Source organism: Gallinula chloropus (genome assembly GCF_964237585.1).
Source record: "Gallinula chloropus genome assembly, chromosome: 2".
NCBI lineage: Eukaryota > Metazoa > Chordata > Aves > Gruiformes > Rallidae > Gallinula > Gallinula chloropus.
The window spans coordinates 16,394,302-16,412,813 of NC_140086.1; the positions used below are offsets into that span (position 1 = coordinate 16,394,302).

The 18,512-nt window shown below is 38.4% G+C and overlaps 1 protein-coding gene across 1 annotated transcript in view; it reads left to right on the forward strand.

Annotated features, from left to right (window-relative positions):
* EIF3H (eukaryotic translation initiation factor 3 subunit H) overlaps positions 1–18,512 on the forward strand; it is an 87,649-nt gene that overhangs the window by 54,370 nt on the left and 14,767 nt on the right. Inside the window, exons 3-5 of the mRNA XM_084279759.1 lie at positions 14,423–14,590; positions 16,083–16,182; positions 17,562–17,711. Of these exons, the coding sequence (XP_084135885.1) occupies positions 14,423–14,590; positions 16,083–16,182; positions 17,562–17,711 (418 nt within the window). The remainder of the gene's footprint in view (positions 1–14,422; positions 14,591–16,082; positions 16,183–17,561; positions 17,712–18,512) is intronic.

Genomic DNA, 18,512 nt, shown 5'->3' on the forward strand with positions numbered 1-18,512 from the left:
ATTGCTTTTAACATTTTCAATAACTAACAAAAAGATGAATGCAGAATGGAAATAACTGCTTTTGAAACACAAAAAGTCTCCTTTGAAATTTCACACTATGGTTGATTGTTTCTAAAAGCCTGTATTTTGCTCGAACCAAACTTGCATTACTGAGAGCACCATCATTTTTAAATTTTTTTTCAGAATGTAGCAGAGCTTCTGGGATCTTGACCCCATTTAAAGAAATTTAAAAAATGAACAATAATATTTTCTGTGCCTTGAACTCAGGTTTGGTGCTGCTTTGTTTAGTTGTTTATTTACCATTTTCTATCTTATTAAGCCATCTTTTCCAGTCATAGAATTGCTGAGTAGCTGAGGTTGGAAGGGATGTCGAGAGGTCTCTAGTCTAGTCCCCCTGCTCAAAGCAGAGTCAGCTAGAACAGGTTGCTTACTGCTTTGTACGTTTGGGCTTTGATCACCTGCAAGGCTGGATGCTCTGCAGCTTCCTGGATAGCCTGATCAGGAGTTTGTCCTCAGACAACCAAGTATTTTGTTTTATGTTTAAATTGCATTTCCTGTGCCCGTTGCCTCCAATCCTGTCATTGGGCACCAGTGCAAAGAGTCTGGTTCTTCTTTCTTGATATGCCTTCCCCTCCCTGCTTCAGTATTGATGCATATAAAGAAGGCCCCCCTGAGCCTTCTCCTCTCCAGGCTGAATAGCTCTAGTTCTCTCAGCTTCTCCTCATATGACAGATGACCCCAGGCATCTTCGTGGTCTGTCCCTGAACTCACTCCACTAAGTCTGTGCCTCTGTTGTGCGGGGCTCCTCAGTACTAGGCACAGCACTTCAGGTGTGTTCCACCAGTGTCACCACTCTGCCCAGTGCAACCCAGGAGGCTGTTGGTTGACTTTGAGACAGATGTGCTTTGCTCTGTCAACTTGGTGTCTGCTGGGACCCCCAGGGCCTTTTCTGCAGAGTTTCTGCTATCCCACTCCAGCAGGTACTGGTGCCCCAGGGTTATTCTTCCCCGGGGGCAGGACTTTACATTTCCCTTTGCTGAAGTTGAGATTCCTGTCAGCCCATTTCTCCAGCCTGTTGAAGTCCTTCTGGATGTCAGCACAAACCTCTGAGGATGTATCAATCACTCCTCCCAGTTTTGTATCATTGCAGACTTGTTGAGGGTGCACTCTGTCCCATCATCCAGATCATTAATGAACAGACAGAAGAGTACTGGACCCAGTATTGACCCCATGGGCACACCAGTAGTGACTGGCCTCCAGATGGACTTTGTACTGCTGATCCTGCACACCTCATCACCACTGTATCTTTTATCTGTTTGATGAACTTTTTTTCTTCCCCAGCTATAATTTAGGTTTGTAAATACAATGTAGTTACGAAGGCATTTTGGCAGTCAGTGAAATGTAGGTACCATCAAGTGATTCAGTGATTCATCTTTTCCTCAAACGGGGCTGTTTTGCTTTGGGGCTGTGTTCAGAGTAAATGGTGAATGCTATCCCAAGGGGTTTTAATCTTCAGAGAAGAAGCAGGAATGGAAAGAATTGACTTGTCCAGCCCCCATCAGGGAGTCCTTCAGCTGAGCGAGCAGTGAAACCGCAGGGTCCTGCCTCCAGCTCCAACGTACTGTGCATTGCACTGTGCTTTTTCTCTTACTCGTTAGAGAATTGATTGCAATGGATCTGTCCCCATTTCCCAACTTGTTTCCCATGTACAAAACCTACTTTAAGTTTATAACTTCCTCCTTGGCACAGAGCACTTTTTCTGCCTGTTTAAACAGGGTGTGAGTTTAGTTCTTGGCTACTTTAGAAGAACAAGCCTCACTTAGATATAAAAGTTGCAAGTGCTATGTTGCTGAAATATTAGCTTTGGCTTGCAGAATCCTGCCATATGATGTTACAAGCCCTAGAAAGGGGAGAAATTCACCCTAACTCTCTTGTGCAGCTTGATCTAAAAGCCATGAGCTTTACTTTCTAAATTTAATAGTCTTTAACGGTTGAGGACTTCAGTTTTGTTTAAATTATGTGATATCTTTTGCATTTGTTCTGAACAGAGTGCACAATCTCAAGTTGTTAGATGCCAGAGGCTGCATGTGCGAAGGCATGACTGTCTTTCACCTCAAATATCTAACCACTCCTGTTTTTATTGTCTCTCTTGCTGTGCTATGGAAAAGTCTTTTTGAAGCCTGTCTGAATTCATTGTTTCTTTGAGGACACAGTGCAGAAGTTATACTAGCAACAGGCATCGCAAGCGTTAGCCTGGGCTTTAGCAACTCTACGGAGTAATACCGACGATAATGCTGTTCAGTAGATAACGTGCAGTGTTCTGGCTCCGAACTGCACCACTGACACACAATGGAGTGGAGGTTTCTGCTTTGAGTTACCTTGGTCTGAATTCCATGTCAGGCTGTTATCTGGGCAGTGCTGTGAAACCATAACCTGGATTGCATTTTAGTTTTTGGGAGGGTAGAGGTGAACCTTGAGAGACTGTGAATGAAGACATGATGCTGTCGGGCTTCTGTCTTGCTTTTTGCTGAGAAGTTGCTTTTCACTACTTGTGGCTGAACTTGCTTTCCAACGCCCTTTTTCCAGTATACATATAAGTATGACCATGTGTGTTGAGATTTACTGTAGTATTTGCCTTGATTCCTGGTTAAATGCATATTTAAATATAGGGGGTGTTGTGTATATTCTCTCTCCTCGCTTCCCCTCTGTGTCCAACCCCACCTCTGTGTGTGTGTGTATATATATATATATATACATGTACATACATAAGTGTAAGCGAGGGGCCAGTAAGTGATGATGAGAAATCTTAATTCGATGGGAAGAAAACAAGACCTGTAATAGCTAACTATTCAGACTGTCCAAGACAAGGTTGGAAGTCTGATATAGAAGCAGCTTTGGGATTTGGAGACTGTTAATGCATCAGCTCATTTGGACTGGGTCTGTTGGCTAGTGAAATGTCATTTACTTGTACCAGGTTTCACTTTCTTCACACCCGTGTGGAAAACCTCTGAAGACTAAACAATGTTTAAGTATTTCAGTAGATTCTTCTGTTTGGAAACAGGGACTGGCATGCTAAATTGTATTTTTCTTCGCTAGATTAAGGAGTGAGGATTCTGATAGAAAGGTAGTGGCAACTGGGAAAAAAATTACTTTTATGGGTCTTGTGGCAAAACAGTGTGGTTGCTGCCAGCAAGCCTTTCAAAATTGCCTGCTGGCTTTCTGTGGCACTAGTGTTGAAAGTCGTTGATCCCGTGTTAAAGCATCACATTGGAGTTGTTTAGAAATCTGTACTGTTATGTCTGAAACAGTAAGCTTTTAAAACATTAAGTACCTTAATGGTGTTTCACTAATAAGGTGTTGCACATCTTGATATCTGTTGTGGCAGCAATCATGTTAGGAAACAGTATGGTGATGAAGTAGTGATGTTCATGAACATCTCAATGTTAGAATTGGCATAAAAACAAGCTTTCACCTAATGAAGCATAACATAGTTCCTCAATTGATTAGCTCTAAAATTCTTAACACATTGTTTTTCTTCTAGCTTAGCTGTATGGGATAAGATGTGTTGAAAATTTGGATGCCATTAGTTCTGGATGATGACTTTCTAGTCAGAATGTCATGTCTATCATCACTGTAACTTCTTGTTGCCTGCTAACATCCATAGCCACTAAATAACTTTTTTCATCTGCAGTACCCTGCTAATGCTATTGCCTGGCATGTTGACATTTACGTCATATTATTTGGCTTTGTGAATCAAAGGAGGCTGGTTTTCTCATGCAGGAAGGGACTCCCTCTATCAGAATTTGATTTAACCTGCTGTTTCTCGGGGCAGCCAGCGGCTTCCAAAATGATTGTGCCATCACCACTGGCAAGGGAGGACTTAAAAAGCATAGCTCTTCATGAGACGTGAAAATGTCTTGTCATCTAATTGCAATAAATTAGGTATCCTCTAGGCAAAACATAAGGTTTGAAGCCCTGGTCTTACTCTTCCTTCAAAATCACTATTTTTCTCCAAACTGTCTAGAAAATGTTGATCAGGGTCTTCTTTCGAGCCCACCTACAATCATTTTCCTTCATATTGTTTCACAAACACTAAACTATCCTAAGAGAGAATTGAGAACAGCTCTTGGTAACCAACATGCTGCAATAAAATACTAGTGTAGCGTGTCCTTTGTGAATATTCTAATATTTTTTAAAAAAAGACTTATTACAGATACTTGGTTCTGGCTCTCATTATGCATCAGCTAAGTATGGATCTGCAGCCTCTGCATGTGCAACACAAGTCTTTCTCTTCATCTATGGAAATGTTTAGATGGAGGGCTTGTTTAGTTATCCTTTTGGAAACCTGCATGTTAGGGATTTTTTGTGCTGGCACTAGGACAGTAAAAGTTGTTTTTTTTCCCTCTCCCTTTTAAGGAGTTGCCCCGTGATAAACTATGTTGAATATGTCTGTCTCCAGTGTAATGTGGTTGGATCTGTACCTCCAGAACTAAACCTGCAAGCTAAAGGAGGGCAAAGGTTTTTTTTTTGTGGCAGGGATTGCAGGATGCAAGTGAGAGGACTTGATTCATTTTATCTGAAAATCACTACTTGGCGAAGTGAATGGCTGACCCTGGATCTCACAGTGGAGAGTTGTTTCTTTGGGTCTTTGCCTTGATTCTGACTGCTTGTGTGAATTAAGTTGCTCGTGGCTTGAGGACTTCACGATGGTGGTGAAGCAGAGGTCCAAATGATGCTATCCTTGATTGAGGCTTTCATGTGGTTTAATCATTGCTCTTTAAGCTAGTCAGATGGGATGTCTCAGTCTTTGTGCCCTGGACAGTTAAATGGCTTCCTGCTCAATGGTATGTTAGAGAGATGTCAGGTGGTGGTTTTTAAGAGCTGCAGTGTAATGTCCTTGTGACATTGTGTTCATCTAGGTATTATACAAAGCTCCTAGTTACTACTTTAAATAAAGGGTGAGAGTTAAGCTCTATTCTTACTGAAAAGAAGGTTAATATGGCATTTTGCTGCCATTTGATCAGTAGCAGCTCCGGCGACAGATAAAACTGGTAGACCATAAAACTAACGTGAATTTTGGGGGTTGCATGGGGTCCTCCTTTCTTCCTTAAAGGATCTGTAGATGCTAACTGCTTCAGGCTGCCTTAGTGGACAGAGAGATCTTGCTCTGCTCAAATAGGCACCTGGAGGAAGAAGCTGTAAATTGGAGGCTGAAGACACTTATCTTTTCTTTCCAAGTGCACTTAACACATTTGAAAGCTAGATACCTGTGTAAGTTTGATTCAAAAGACGTGTTTATGGGGGTAGCTACTGTGTTGTTCTCTGTTTTGCCAAAGATGAGAAGTTTTCTTGACCAGTTCTTCCTGCCAAATGTTTAACAATGTTATCCCTACAGGACAGGCTGGTGGAGGTAAGAGAAAACAGCTTGTGTAACTTTCAACTGAAGAAACAGTCTGTAGCAATGGTTTTTCTTATAATGAATCCTGATTTACTGTAAGGACAATCCAGGAAAAAATTTGTATTGGGGCTGTGTCTGCTTCATTGTTTGGACCACATTTTGTGGGCTTGAAACTTAAGAACAGTGTGAGAAATTTTTCAAAACATATGCAGATATTTATTATGAAGGCACCAGAAATCCTCTTGCTTTATCATATCTGCTAAGACAAGATGGGTGTTTGGGCTTTAACTATGGTATTGCAGATAGATGTCCCTCCTCTTCTCCCTCCCCTATGAGTTTTTGCAATGCAGAGTGGTATGAGATACTCAAACTCTGAATCCTTGCAAAAAAGAAAAATGGTTTTCTGTTTTTCAAGGGGAGTTGGGTATTTAAAAACTCCCAAACCCCATACGTGGAGTCGTTATTGTTTTTCTTCACTTATTGAAAAGTTATTAACAAAACCAGACTTTGTGTTGTGTACTGTACAACACGAGTGATTTTTCAGAGTGTTGTGATTGTTAAATTGTTTCCATTTCAGTGTCTGTCACCATTCTGCTTTCAAATTGTTGAATATGAAAATCCATGTTAAATTAAAGAAGTAAAAATGACCATGTAATTCATTAATCTTTAAATGTTTCCATTTTTCCAGATAATTTAATAACCCGAGAATTTACGTAATAGAAAATTTCATAAAAATACATTAATCTGATTGACATTTATGGAGGAAAGGACTTGGATTCTCATCACACATTTTTTGTGCTGTTGTGTGCTTAATCACTCTGTAACTTTTAGCAAGTATTAAGGTAGATGTGTTGATAATATTTTGTAAAGAAAGAGCTTTTACCTGTTAGCAAAGCCTTACTAGAGTAAACAAGCAAAAGTCAGTGTCTGGTAAAGAAATTTAGGAAATCTTATTAAACTTGTAAAAATTTATTTTGTTTTTTAGAAGGTGGTGCTTAGTCAGTTATGAGGTTACTCTAACATACAGTTGGGTTTTGACTGTGCTGATTCCTTTTCATGCCTTTAATCCTACTTTGCATTTGAGTAACTAGAATGTTACTCATTGGACAAAATCTAAGTAAAGGCTTCAAGGTGCTGAAGTTCATGGGAATGCATTCCTAATAGAAAACATTTGATGCTTTCATTAGGCATTTGATGTTTATTAGGAAATGAGATAGCATCTTCTTGCTCTTTTACAAGGAAAGAAAGAATTAAGTTGCCCAGATGGTGTTTTTAGTAGTGTAATTTACTGCTGTCATGACAATGTAGGCTCACTGAAATGTTTTTTTCTTGATAAAGATTTTAATCTCCTATCAAATCCATCTTCAGTCAACACAAAAATAGTAGTGTAGTAAGCTAAATGGATGCTTTGGATAATGTTTACCTGCCGTATAAGAGGAGATTGCAGATTAAGTGGTGTTTGTAAGATACTGTGAAGATGGGATTGTCTGTATAAATGCTGATAAAACTACTCCAAATATGTGGCAGAAAACCTTTAAAATACATTACATTTTCTTCTGATAGTTGCTTCTTAAAGATCATCGTTAACAAAACAGTGAGATTATATTGCCTGATTGCAATTTTAATTCCAAGATACTAGTTTAAAATGGATTTCTGAGTTAAAAAGGGTTTTAAAAGACGAAAGCTTTTTAATATTTTTTGGTATATGTTATTGTAATGCTTTTGTCCTTTGGAATAATGCTGCATACCTTAGGAGACAATTTTGTAAGTTACCTTGACTTCTCTGCCCAACGTCTTTAGACTGGTTTTGAGGCTCACATGTGTACGTTAAAAACAGTACCAAGTTTCCATTATTTGAGTTGTGAAGAGAAACGTGTGGTCAGTGAGATTTACTTAGTTTGTCTGAAGGCTTACCTGTTTACTCGTGTGTTAATAAAATGATAGATAGCCTTGATTGGTGAGTTTGCCTCCTAACTCAGTGGTTCTGAGCTGAGCCAAGAGCCCCAAGCTTGCTGTCGGAAAACACTGGGTGAGTGCCAGCACATGTGCAGGAAGTGGTGTGCTTCCACTTGCTGCTTTCCCGTTGTCCTGTCACGCACATCCCCATGGTCCCCCTTCCCTTGTTTTATTCCTTCTCTCTGCAAATTTGTCCTTCTCCTCCTTTATTCCCACTGGCGGCAGAGCTACCCTTTCCTACCTTGCCCTGTTTTGGTGGGATGTACATCCTTGTGCTGACCCATGTGTTGGAGCCACCTCTGTAAAGCAACGAGGTAGTGGTGGGCAGTTACTGCTTGCACGGGTGTGGTGTCCCAAACTCCAGGACCAGTAGCTTGGGCCATACTGCCAGGCCTCTAGTCATCAATGGTGGAGACTGTGCAGGGACACCACGCAGTAAACAACTGTCTGGAGATCTATGCTTACATGTCGGCGAAGTTTGCCCAGACAGAAGCATTCCAAACATGTTGTTTTATTTTTATTATGTTCCTGTTACTTTTCACTGCTCACCTACTGATTGTGATACCTCCTCTGGGTGTCCCATACTTGTTTTGCAGAGCACAATTAATATCCTCAGTGCTGTAGTAAAACTAACATTTGAATTGTGATCAAGGTTAAAATTGAATGAGTATGCTGAGCCTATGCAACAAGTAGTAGCTTTACAGTTTTCCCTCTCTTGTTTCTTCACTTCTTTCTCGTAAAGCAACGGACCTTTTGCTCTAGAAAGTATTAAGACACTAGTGCAAAGTCTTAGTTGCTGTAATGAGCATCTACCAGTGGAAGATGTTTGGGTTTACTCTTTCCGGAGTATTGGTGGAGGCAATTGCTACAGATTTGCTCTCGGTTTATCCCATAGCCTGTAAAGAAAATGCAGATCTGTAACGCGTGCTTTTCAGATGGTGTGCAGTTTTTCCACTTCTACCACAGTTGCTAACTTATTAAAATAGAACAATTCCTTAAGAAAAATTTAATCTGCTTTGGACAAGTATGTTCTGCCTTTTTTTTCCCCCTCCTTGAATTTAGCAATTAAAATGGAGTTGAATTAAGTCTTTTGACTCACTTTTGGTTTTGTGGTCTTATGATTGACTATGACTCTTGGACTTTTGCCTATTTTCAGGTGATTTTTTCCCATCCAGCTACTTCTGGGCCCTGGTCTGCTTAGCTTCCAAGTTTAGAGGAGATCAGGTGCTTTCAGCCCAGTATAGCAAAAGTGCATAAAATAGAGTACTGTTTTGTAACCCTGAGTTGATATTTCAGAGGAGGAAATGAATATTATTGAGGAAGGCAATATTTATTTTTATTTTTTTCCTCCCTGAATAGGAGAATTGTTGAGTTACTGAGCTTGTACGTTTGTCTTGGGAGAAGTGGGGGGGGGTTGGATATAGATAAAAATCTGCAAATGTGCGCATGTATATGCATTGCACACGCAAGAAATATATTTCAGCTGTATCTACAGGCTTTTTCAGATAAGACATTGCCTTTACTGGAATGAACTGTGAATTCTTTCTCATTGCCCATCCTTTTTATTTGTATTTTTTAACCAGAGTAAGTTGGTTGTGGTACTAATTATATTTGTATCTTCACAATTGGAATTGTTATCAATAGATGCAGTCATTGTGATTCATAGTTTTTTAGACAATTAATTGAGATTGTGTGTGTGGAGGGAAACGAATTAATTTGTTGTCTCCATAATTCTCTGTGCTTAATTAAATTAAATAAATCAGTTTTCCTTCTTTTCAAATGTATACGTTGGTTCCTTGAACTAGCATCTGCTAACTTGTTTTAGTCATTGAAGATACTGTCTGAAGCATACATGTGGTTTGGCAGAGCTTAATGTGTACAGAAAAAACAGAATTTTTTGCACTGCTAAAAAGTACCATGTAGTGTACAGCACTTGTTCAGTACGCATGCTACCAGATGGTAGCACTTCAAGAGAGACAAATCATTGCCTTAAAAATACTATCCACATTAGTAGCGGTGCTATAAAAGGAGTATTTTAGCTGTTTTTCAATGCAGTTTGACCAGAATAACCAAAATTTGGCATGTTCATGTTGCTGGTTAAATTCAGGGAAGTGCGAACGCAGACGCTGGATGCTGTTTCTTCCGATGGACTTTTGTGTCCTTGGAAAGCATGACTGGTCTTGAAATAATTTTAGTTAGTGATAACCCTCAGTTTAGTGTATCTGTCTTCTGGATGCCCAGCGTTCTGCGAGGAACCAATATTCATCCTCAGGTACTCCAGGGAGTCTCTTTGAGGAGGCTGCTGCTATGCGTGAGGGAACAGTAAAGGCCTATCTTGTTCTCAAGTCAGAGACCTGCCCTCATGAAGTCATGTGTGACTTCTGCTGTTCGAGTGCAGAGTTTAAGGACAAACTCGTGAAACATGAGGCAAGAAAAACACTTGATTGTGCACTGCAGACTGAGGGCTATGCAGATGTCGATGGGTCGTAGCATGGATTTGGTTGTGACCTCCTTTGCAGTGCTGCCTGTGTCCAGTGTACATGGCAGCGGGCAGGGTGAGCAGCACTGAGCACCCAGTCTGTGGCATGTAGTGTATGAAGCCCTTCATGTAGGGGCCTGGCTTTTTAGGAGATGTGTTGGCTGCTGTTCTTAAAAACAGATTTCTTAAGGCGTATCAACTTAAAATGTTTTGGAAATTATGGCCTTGAGCATCTGAGGTGCCATCAAATGTATTGCCTACAGGCCATCTTTGATCAGGGCTGCACATGTCACAATGTTTACTGCAGTCTGAATATGGCCAGGCTGAACTGCCGGGTGGTGACAATAACTATTTAAGGACTAAATTTCAGCAACACATATATTGATATGTAACCTTCTGAGAGCTGAATTTTAATGAGTTATTTATAAAGACAGGAGAATAATACTGTTTTAGTGATGAACTTGCATCATGTATCAGGCTTCATACATTCCAAAACACTTGTTTTGGAAGCATTTTAGAAACAAGCTATTATGTAAAGAAGTGAATTTGCCAGTTGTTTGTAAACTCTGGTCCAGACTTGTCCACAATTTAAAATCATCACATAGACCCTTTTTTTTTTTCTTTCCTCCTATATTTCATTGCCTCAGTTGATTTGACCTATTTTAAATTAGGTTTTTTTAATAGTGAAATTACTGACCAAGGATATTTTAAGGTATTTAGAGAATGTGACTGAGAGGTCCTAGTATTGAATGTATCATCACATTAATGTTCAGTTTTTGGACTTGTCTCTGATTCACTATATCATTTTGGGCATGTTGTTTCCTTCTTGGAAAGGTAGGGGATATACATCCTATAGGTTAAAGCCCAGATAAAGTTTCTAGTGTTGCCTGTACTTTTAAAGAAAAAAAAAAAAGTAAAAACTTTTTCCTTGTATTTTCTTTAATCTTTTACAACGGGTTTGTTTAAAACTTATTTCAATTCAGAGAAAAAAACTCCCCACCAAACTACTATAAAAGGGTTTAGTTTTCAGTCAAGGTATTTTGTTAGTACAGATTCACACAAGTCAGCTATATTCAAGCAGTACACCCATACTGTATAGTTATGCACTTTTTCTACATTACGGGAGTTATAGTAACGCTTTCTAATGGCATTAATCCCCCCATTTGCTTGCAAGAGAAAACAAAAAGCCCTTTTAGAGGAAGGAGTTTTGGGGTGAGGTTTTTTTGACTGTTGTTTGGTTGTTTTGTTGTTGGGGTTTTTTGTTTGTTTGGTTTTTTTTTAATAACTAAAGAGACTCTTCTGTTCAAAAATACTCCACCCCAGAGGTGCTCAGGAGAGAGGCTGTGCATTCTCAGTGCAAGAAGCACACTAAGAAGTGCAAGCATAAATGTTAACATTCCTCGTAATAATGATCCTCCTGAACAAATAATTTGCTTAAAAATATAGGTACCCTATTTAAATGCAAGGGAATCATCCTGGTCTGGCTGTTTGCCTGCTCAGCTCAGTTCAGGGTGCTCCTGAACTCAGTGGCACTTTTTAGTGGCACCTCTGCAGCTTGGCACGGGAAGGACTGTGGCTTGAAACAGCGAACTCCATATTACAAGTGTGTGACTGTCCCAAGTCCTAGCAGGCTGAAGACGGGGTAGAAAGAAGGAGAGACCTCTTGCCTAGTCTGTGCTAAACTTCTAGGTGAAATGATGATGTTTTGTGCATGGGGCAGAAGTTGAAAAGAAGCAGTAGTGACAGTAACAACAAAAGCAACTTGGGGGCCGTTATCCATTTGTGCAAGTTGGCAGCTTGTTGGAGCTATCTAGCTGCTAATACATGTTATAAAATATATATGTTTGGTTAAAAGAGTTTCCATTTCTCCCTGGTGGGGACTGCATCATGTTTTAATTTCTGTAGTTGTTTTCCCAAGGCAGAGATGTTAGCTATTGACGCTTTATTGGTTCTTTGAGATTTTTCCACTGTTGCCTTCATTATCATCTAACTGCTAACAGTCATGAGAGGAGGAATTGCTGACTTGAAATCTGGATGGTTTTCAGTGAGTCCTTTTTCTTCTAGATGATTATCACTTAAACTTATGTTCAGTTACATATTGCTGGTTATACTGTGTTTAGGAAAAATAAGTTGTCCTGGAACTTAGTTATCAGTTACCTCTCAGATGAACACTTTTGAGAACATGATAAGCCTTTATTCAGGTTTGTAAAAGAGTGAAATGTTTTCTTAGGCTATTCTCTCTTTAGCATTACACTGCTTAAGGGAAAAATTATCTGAATGGGTCAACCACGTGATTTCATAGGAATCTCTACATAATTATCTTTTCCATCAGTGCATGACCACCTCTACTTTGACAGTGTCCCCAAATACAAGGGAATTGCCACTGCAAGGAGCAGTCTAGCTCAACTGTCTGAAAAGTCTGCATTTAACTTTATTGTCAAAAAATGTTTTATCCTTCAGCTGCTTTTGAAAAATCTCTTTCTAGTTTTCCCTTTTCATGACTTCATTTGGCTAGGAAGAATCTAACCATGATTTCACATTGTAGCATGTTACATCACGTCATGTCCTAAACATGGTTTGACACACAGTACTTGCTTTCTACTCAGATATATCTCTGAAAAGCTTTGACCAAAATAGCTTATTCTAGCTACCTTTAATATGTGGATCATATGCTTTTTCAATTCAAAGTCATGGTCACAGCCAGATGCTTAAAATTTTGTTCTGAGGGAGGTCTGTGTTCGTTATGTTTAAGTGTAAAATTAAGAAACCTACTATCTTCACCCCCTGAAAAAAAAAACAAGAAAACCTTTGACAAGCCACATCTTGGCTTTGCTTTAGGGAGAAACATAGAGATGCTACTCGCCAAAGCATTGGGCTGATGTGTAAGGACTGTGCTTGAAACTGGCCAGTATTCCTGGAAGTTCTGCAGTGGAAGCAGGATAAAAATTTATTTTGATCTGGCAAAGACTTTCAGACTGACTTTTTGAAATAGTTGTTTGATCAGTTCTATTTATCTCTCTCTCCTGGCGTGGGTAGTGCCATCTTCAGATTTGCCTTGGTTTTGAGATGGCCAAATGGTGCAGGCCTTTACTTTGCAGTATTTTATGGAATTCCAGGCTGTATCCTGGATGTTTTTGCTGTATTAGTTTTGAGGTGCTGTATTATCATGGTGTTCTGGCTGAAACATATATTGCAAGTCATTTATATTAAGATATGAAATAGAATGTAAGCACCAACATATGCTGATGGAAAAAGTCTGCAAGGGCTTAAATAAGTGTGAAAAATACAGTTAGTAAGATACGATGTAATGAAAAAGGCCAGCAGACTGCAGAGTGTAGTTTGTGCTGTAAGGGTGATAAGTAGGAGAAATATTTGTCCAATCTTGAAAAATGTCTTCTTGCCTCTTTAAAGAATATGGTTGGATTTATTTTTTTTTTCCCTCTTAAAAGGATATGAAGCGGGGTCTGAAAATATAGTGCGTTCTGCCCTCTAATTAATTGATGTTGCTTTCTTTTATAATGAATATCATGTTTTCTTCTGCACAAGGACAAGCCTTGAAAAAATGAATAAAAATGAATACATAGGAAGTAATCTTTTTATCTTTGTAAACTTTGCAGCTGCAGACAGAACTTAAAGGCTGTGTAGTGTTATAGCATTTGCTTTTCTAACAGTTGACTGTGAGCATTGGTTCATCTGATAATCTCACAGAAATCTGTTCCCTTAAGTTTAACCATCAGGCACATTGTCTGTGTGTTTAAAAGGTCTGATAAGTGATAAGGTGTGTTGATCTGCTTGATGGGATTATGTTAAACATTTCTGAATAGGATTCTGTGCCATCAAGGAGATCTGTTTGAATGAAGCATTTAGTAGAAATAGAATTTGTATGATGGTACAGTGAAACATTGCAGCTGTTGGTGTAAAAAACCTGGCAAAAAGTGTTCTCTACTGTCTAAGGTAACTTGCTCTATATAAATATGTGTGTGTATAATGCACAAGAAGTACATACTTAGTCATCTCTGTACGTCTACAAAGAAGAAATTGTGTTGAAGATAAATGCAATCAAAACTATCTGAACAACTCTAGCTGGTACCCCCAAATTTATTACTGAAAATGTAGTTTTACATTCTGAAAAAGGCAGAATTAGTTTATCTTCTATTTCATGTGTTCATTAAATAGTTCTACTTTTGCTTCCAAAGCTTATCTAATTCCAGACAGTATTACAACTTAAATCCCAGTATTTCTTTATTACTCAATGGTAAAATGTTACTGCTTAATGAAAACCAGTATCAGAATTTTTTTTTATGAATGAGCAAGGTAACGTACACTGTAAATGACGTGTAGCAGTTTGTTGATCACTTTAGCAATTAACTGCAGCTGGAAAAAGTCTGCTTATTCAGGTTAGTCTTACTCTATTCTCTGAGGAAGCTCTGGGTTTTAATTAAGACAGTCCAGCAGCAAATCAACTTCTACAAAATTGCAAAAATGAAAATAAAATAAAATACAATTTACTTATTGAATATCAAGCCCTCTCTTGAAATAGTACAGATTGTGTAAGTTTACTTTTTAAACGTACTTTTTATTTAATCTAGTTCAATACCAGATGGAAATGATGCGAAGCCTGCGCCATGTAAACATTGATCATCTTCACGTTGGCTGGTACCAGTCTACATACTATGGCTCTTTTGTCACTCGTGCCCTCCTGGACTCCCAGTTCAGTTACCAGCACGCAATTGAGGAGTCTGTAGTTCTCATTTACGGTTAGTATGAGGTTTCCTTTATTATTCTTTTCCCCTCTTAATATTATTACTACTATTTTTGTATTCTGTCTTTTGCCTGTAAGAGTAGCCTGGCAGGCCTTTTCAAGTAAATACCAACCCTGTGTCTACGGCAGCCTCAGCAGCAGCTAAGTCTAGACAGGGTTTCCTTCTTTCTGTTTATTTTTCTTGCTATCAGAGCCCTGATGTGTACGTTTTGGAATGCTGGAGTAGCTGCTTCATTTTTATTCCTTCATCTCCCCTCCCTCGTCGAAGGGGCTGGTGGAACCCGACCAGATGTCTAACAAACCCCGCTTGCTAGCGTGTCTGGCTCTGTACGTGACTGACCAATCATCGCACGAATTGCCAAGTTTTTTTTTATACCTCTGACAGAAGCATACAAAACCTGGACTGTTTCTTAGCACAAAGATTTTTTTCTTTTCTGCCTATTTAATGGTGTTTCCTCAAGCTCTCCAGACCAGATGTTCTGTGCTGTATCAGAACCGTAGGCAATTTAACAGCTTTATAGCCTCCCCCTCCCCGAACACTCACAGTTTGCCATATCTGGCAGACTTGCATATAGTTTCCAGCTGAGAAGTAAATGTAACGTCCTGAGTATCTGTCAGAAAAAATACTAATGAATACGATCAATCTTATGAGCTGCCCCAAAATTGTTTCAGTATGTTAACAATTGGATTACAGTAAAGAACAAGTTGTTAAAGTATACTTATATTGGCTGGAAACATTGCATCATCAGACCTTGATGAATTTTCCACTTGTTTCAGTCTATTTTGGTTTTCATTTTATCACCGATTGCTAAAAGTTTTACTGTGTTAAGTTTCAGACAACATGAATGTTAACACAGCTTTTATTCTCATGTTGGCATGCTTCAGCCGTTATCATGCTGCAAGTGTTAAGCTTCTTTGTCCTAGGAATGTAACAGTTTGTTTAGAAAATTTCCCCCTAAATTCGGTAGAGTATGTCAAGGCAAAACGAATCTTTTTATATACAGGTTACATTGTTATGCACGAAGCAGCAGGGTGACTTGATCTGAATTAGCTTATTGCTATTCTAAAATTACTCTTTTTTTGGTGTGAAATGCAGCTTAATGAATATTTTAATTTACTGCATAATGACTGGAGGGAAAATCTTTATTTAAATGAGGTAGCTCTTACATAAGTTCTGTGGATAGTTCATATGAAAGAAAAGAAAATGTGAATTAGACCTTTAATGGGGAAGTAATGTTGTGAGTAGAATTGGCCTAGATCTCCCCATGTTCTCCATGTTAAGTTTATTAATTAGCTTCACTGTAGTTGGATGTATTTTACACTTCAGTACGATAGGTTTACTTCTGCTGTAGTGTGTTTTGGTTGTCTTCATTAAAAAAAAAACAACCACACCTTAGTTTTCCTCTTTAAGTCATTCAGATATTTAAAAAAAAAAAAAAAAAGCAACCTGAGGTTAGTAATAATGTTTCTTCCATTTTTAATTATAGATCCCATTAAGACTGCTCAAGGGTCTTTGTCACTGAAGGCATACAGGCTGACTCCCAAACTGATGGAAGTTTGCAAAGAAAAAGACTTCTCTCCGGAAGCGTAAGTAACTTAAAAGAATGTTTGCTGGGTTACTTGGGAAGCAGAAGGGTACACAGCCTGATCTCATGTGTGTGCCAGGGAAAATGGATCTATATGGGTAGCGATAGAGGTGGACTGAGAAGTTGTAAAGGTTTGGTTTTGGACATCTAAATAAAGGCTGAAGAGGTGGAACTTGAACTGACTTTGGAAATGGTCAGTGGGTGGGCTGTAAGGACCATGGTGAAGATAGCTGTATGTGGAAACAGAGTCAAAAATGTTTTGTTTTTTTTTTTTTTTAAAAAAAAAGGAGTAGATGAGATAACTGGTCTGTCTTTAAGGCCCTCCCCCGCTTTTTTATTTCCCCCCAGAAAGAAAATTGAACAGGTATTGGGGAAATAGCTGTTGTTCTGTATTTATTCTAAATTAACTCCCCCGTGTGGACACAATCTTCTGGACTAAAGCAGGATAATTACTCTGTTTCAAAAGATTAGCCCCATGAAATAGTTGTAGGCCTTAGCTGCTGCCTTTTTCCTCAAGCAGCTTGGCGTTCAGTGGTAAAAGCAGAAGTACTTGTTAAGTTTCTTCATTGAGGAAAACCGGAATAATGGCATTGGTAGGTGTCTAAACATAACATTTCCATGATGAACAAACAAATCTCTGCTTGTAAAAAGAAAAAAGAAAAGAAAAAAAGCAACAGTTTTTATCACAAAATCCACACAAAAATGAAGGATATATTTCCTTAGAAACTTACAGATCGTGGCTTTAATTCCAGATTTTATGAAAGGCATTACTGTCTGCTTTATTATAAAGCAATAACAATAGTTTTTATGTGTATATTGTAAAAAGAACTATACACTGCAAATGTATATTTTAATATCCACGATGGAATGTAATTATTCCAAAGCACACACTGTTTTGTCAATCTAACTTTTGGTCAGTAAAAATGTTAATTATTCAGCTATTGGGAAAATTGTTTTTTTTTCATTGTAGTAGTTAGGATTTTAAAGGTACTTTGGTGTCATGTGGTAACTTACTGTTCACTTCTATTTAAGAATTTCCCTGATGGCAGGGAAATCAGTAAAATACTTTGGAAGGGGCAGAGTTAATCCTGTCAGTACAGTCTTTAGCTGGAGGCTTTTTCGGGTAAGTAATGTATTAGCGAGCAAAGCGGCTGCTTGACTTCGGAGAGTTTTTCCTAGAGCAGCATTTCCTAGTCTTTGTAAATGTCAGGATTTGCCATGTAAATGGTCTCTTACCAAATCTTGACTCTTGTTTGATTGTGGAACTATGAAAACCAAGAGTTTTTTATGAAATTTCCAATTGTCGGAGCAACAAGTCAACAAAAAGAACAGGAGAGTTACTTGTGATATTAATAAATGTTTTTAAACTTTTTTTCACAGCTTGAAAAAGGCGAATATTGCTTATGAAAACATGTTTGAAGAAGTGCCCATTGTAATTAAGAATTCATACCTGATCAATGTGATGTTGTGGGAACTGGAAAAGAAATCCGCAGTAGCCGATAGACATGAATTGCTCAGTCTGGCTAGCAGGTAAGTACTTGTTACAGTAATGGATGTATTTTTATTCGCTTTCCCAAGCCACAGTTTAACACCTTGGGTGAAATCCCAGTCTTGTTACAGTCCATGGAAGCTTTTCCTTGACTTTTAGTGGGGTTAAGACTTACCCTTCATGTTCTTTTGCTGAAGGAAAAACTGCATGGTAAAACTGTAGCATTATATTCAAGGACTAAATTCACTCTGTAATCTGTATATGCCTGTACTGCTTGAACTGTATCTATAATTCCTTCAGTACTTTATTCTTCAAGAAAATACTGACATTCAGAAAATTCAGGCAAATAGATTTGGAATTAGAAATTGATTTTGTTAAATATTCCTTAATAATTCTATAGATTATTTTAATGAAAAGTAAATGATATTTTTCTACTTTGCAAGCGGGATGCATTTGAAAATAAAATAAAATATATAATAACAAAACCTTTATCTCAAACTGGCAAAAAAGTTCAGGCTGATCTTCATGAGAGCCCGCATTCATGATGTCAGAAATTAAGAGTTTCTAGAATAATCTTCTCCTAGCTCTATGAATAACTTATTCTTTTAGCACTTTTCCCTGAAAGTACATTTATGATAGAAAAGTAAAGCAATATTATCAGAAATTTGGAGGTGCTTAAATCTTACACAAGATGCTACTACAGCTAATTAGGCTGACTGAAATAGTGAGGCACACAAAATGATTGAGGATCTTGTTTCCTGTCGAAACTGGGATGTAGTCACGGAGAGGTTTTTGGGGGGTAACACTTTCTTTTTACGTCAAGGTACTGTCTGCCAAGATTC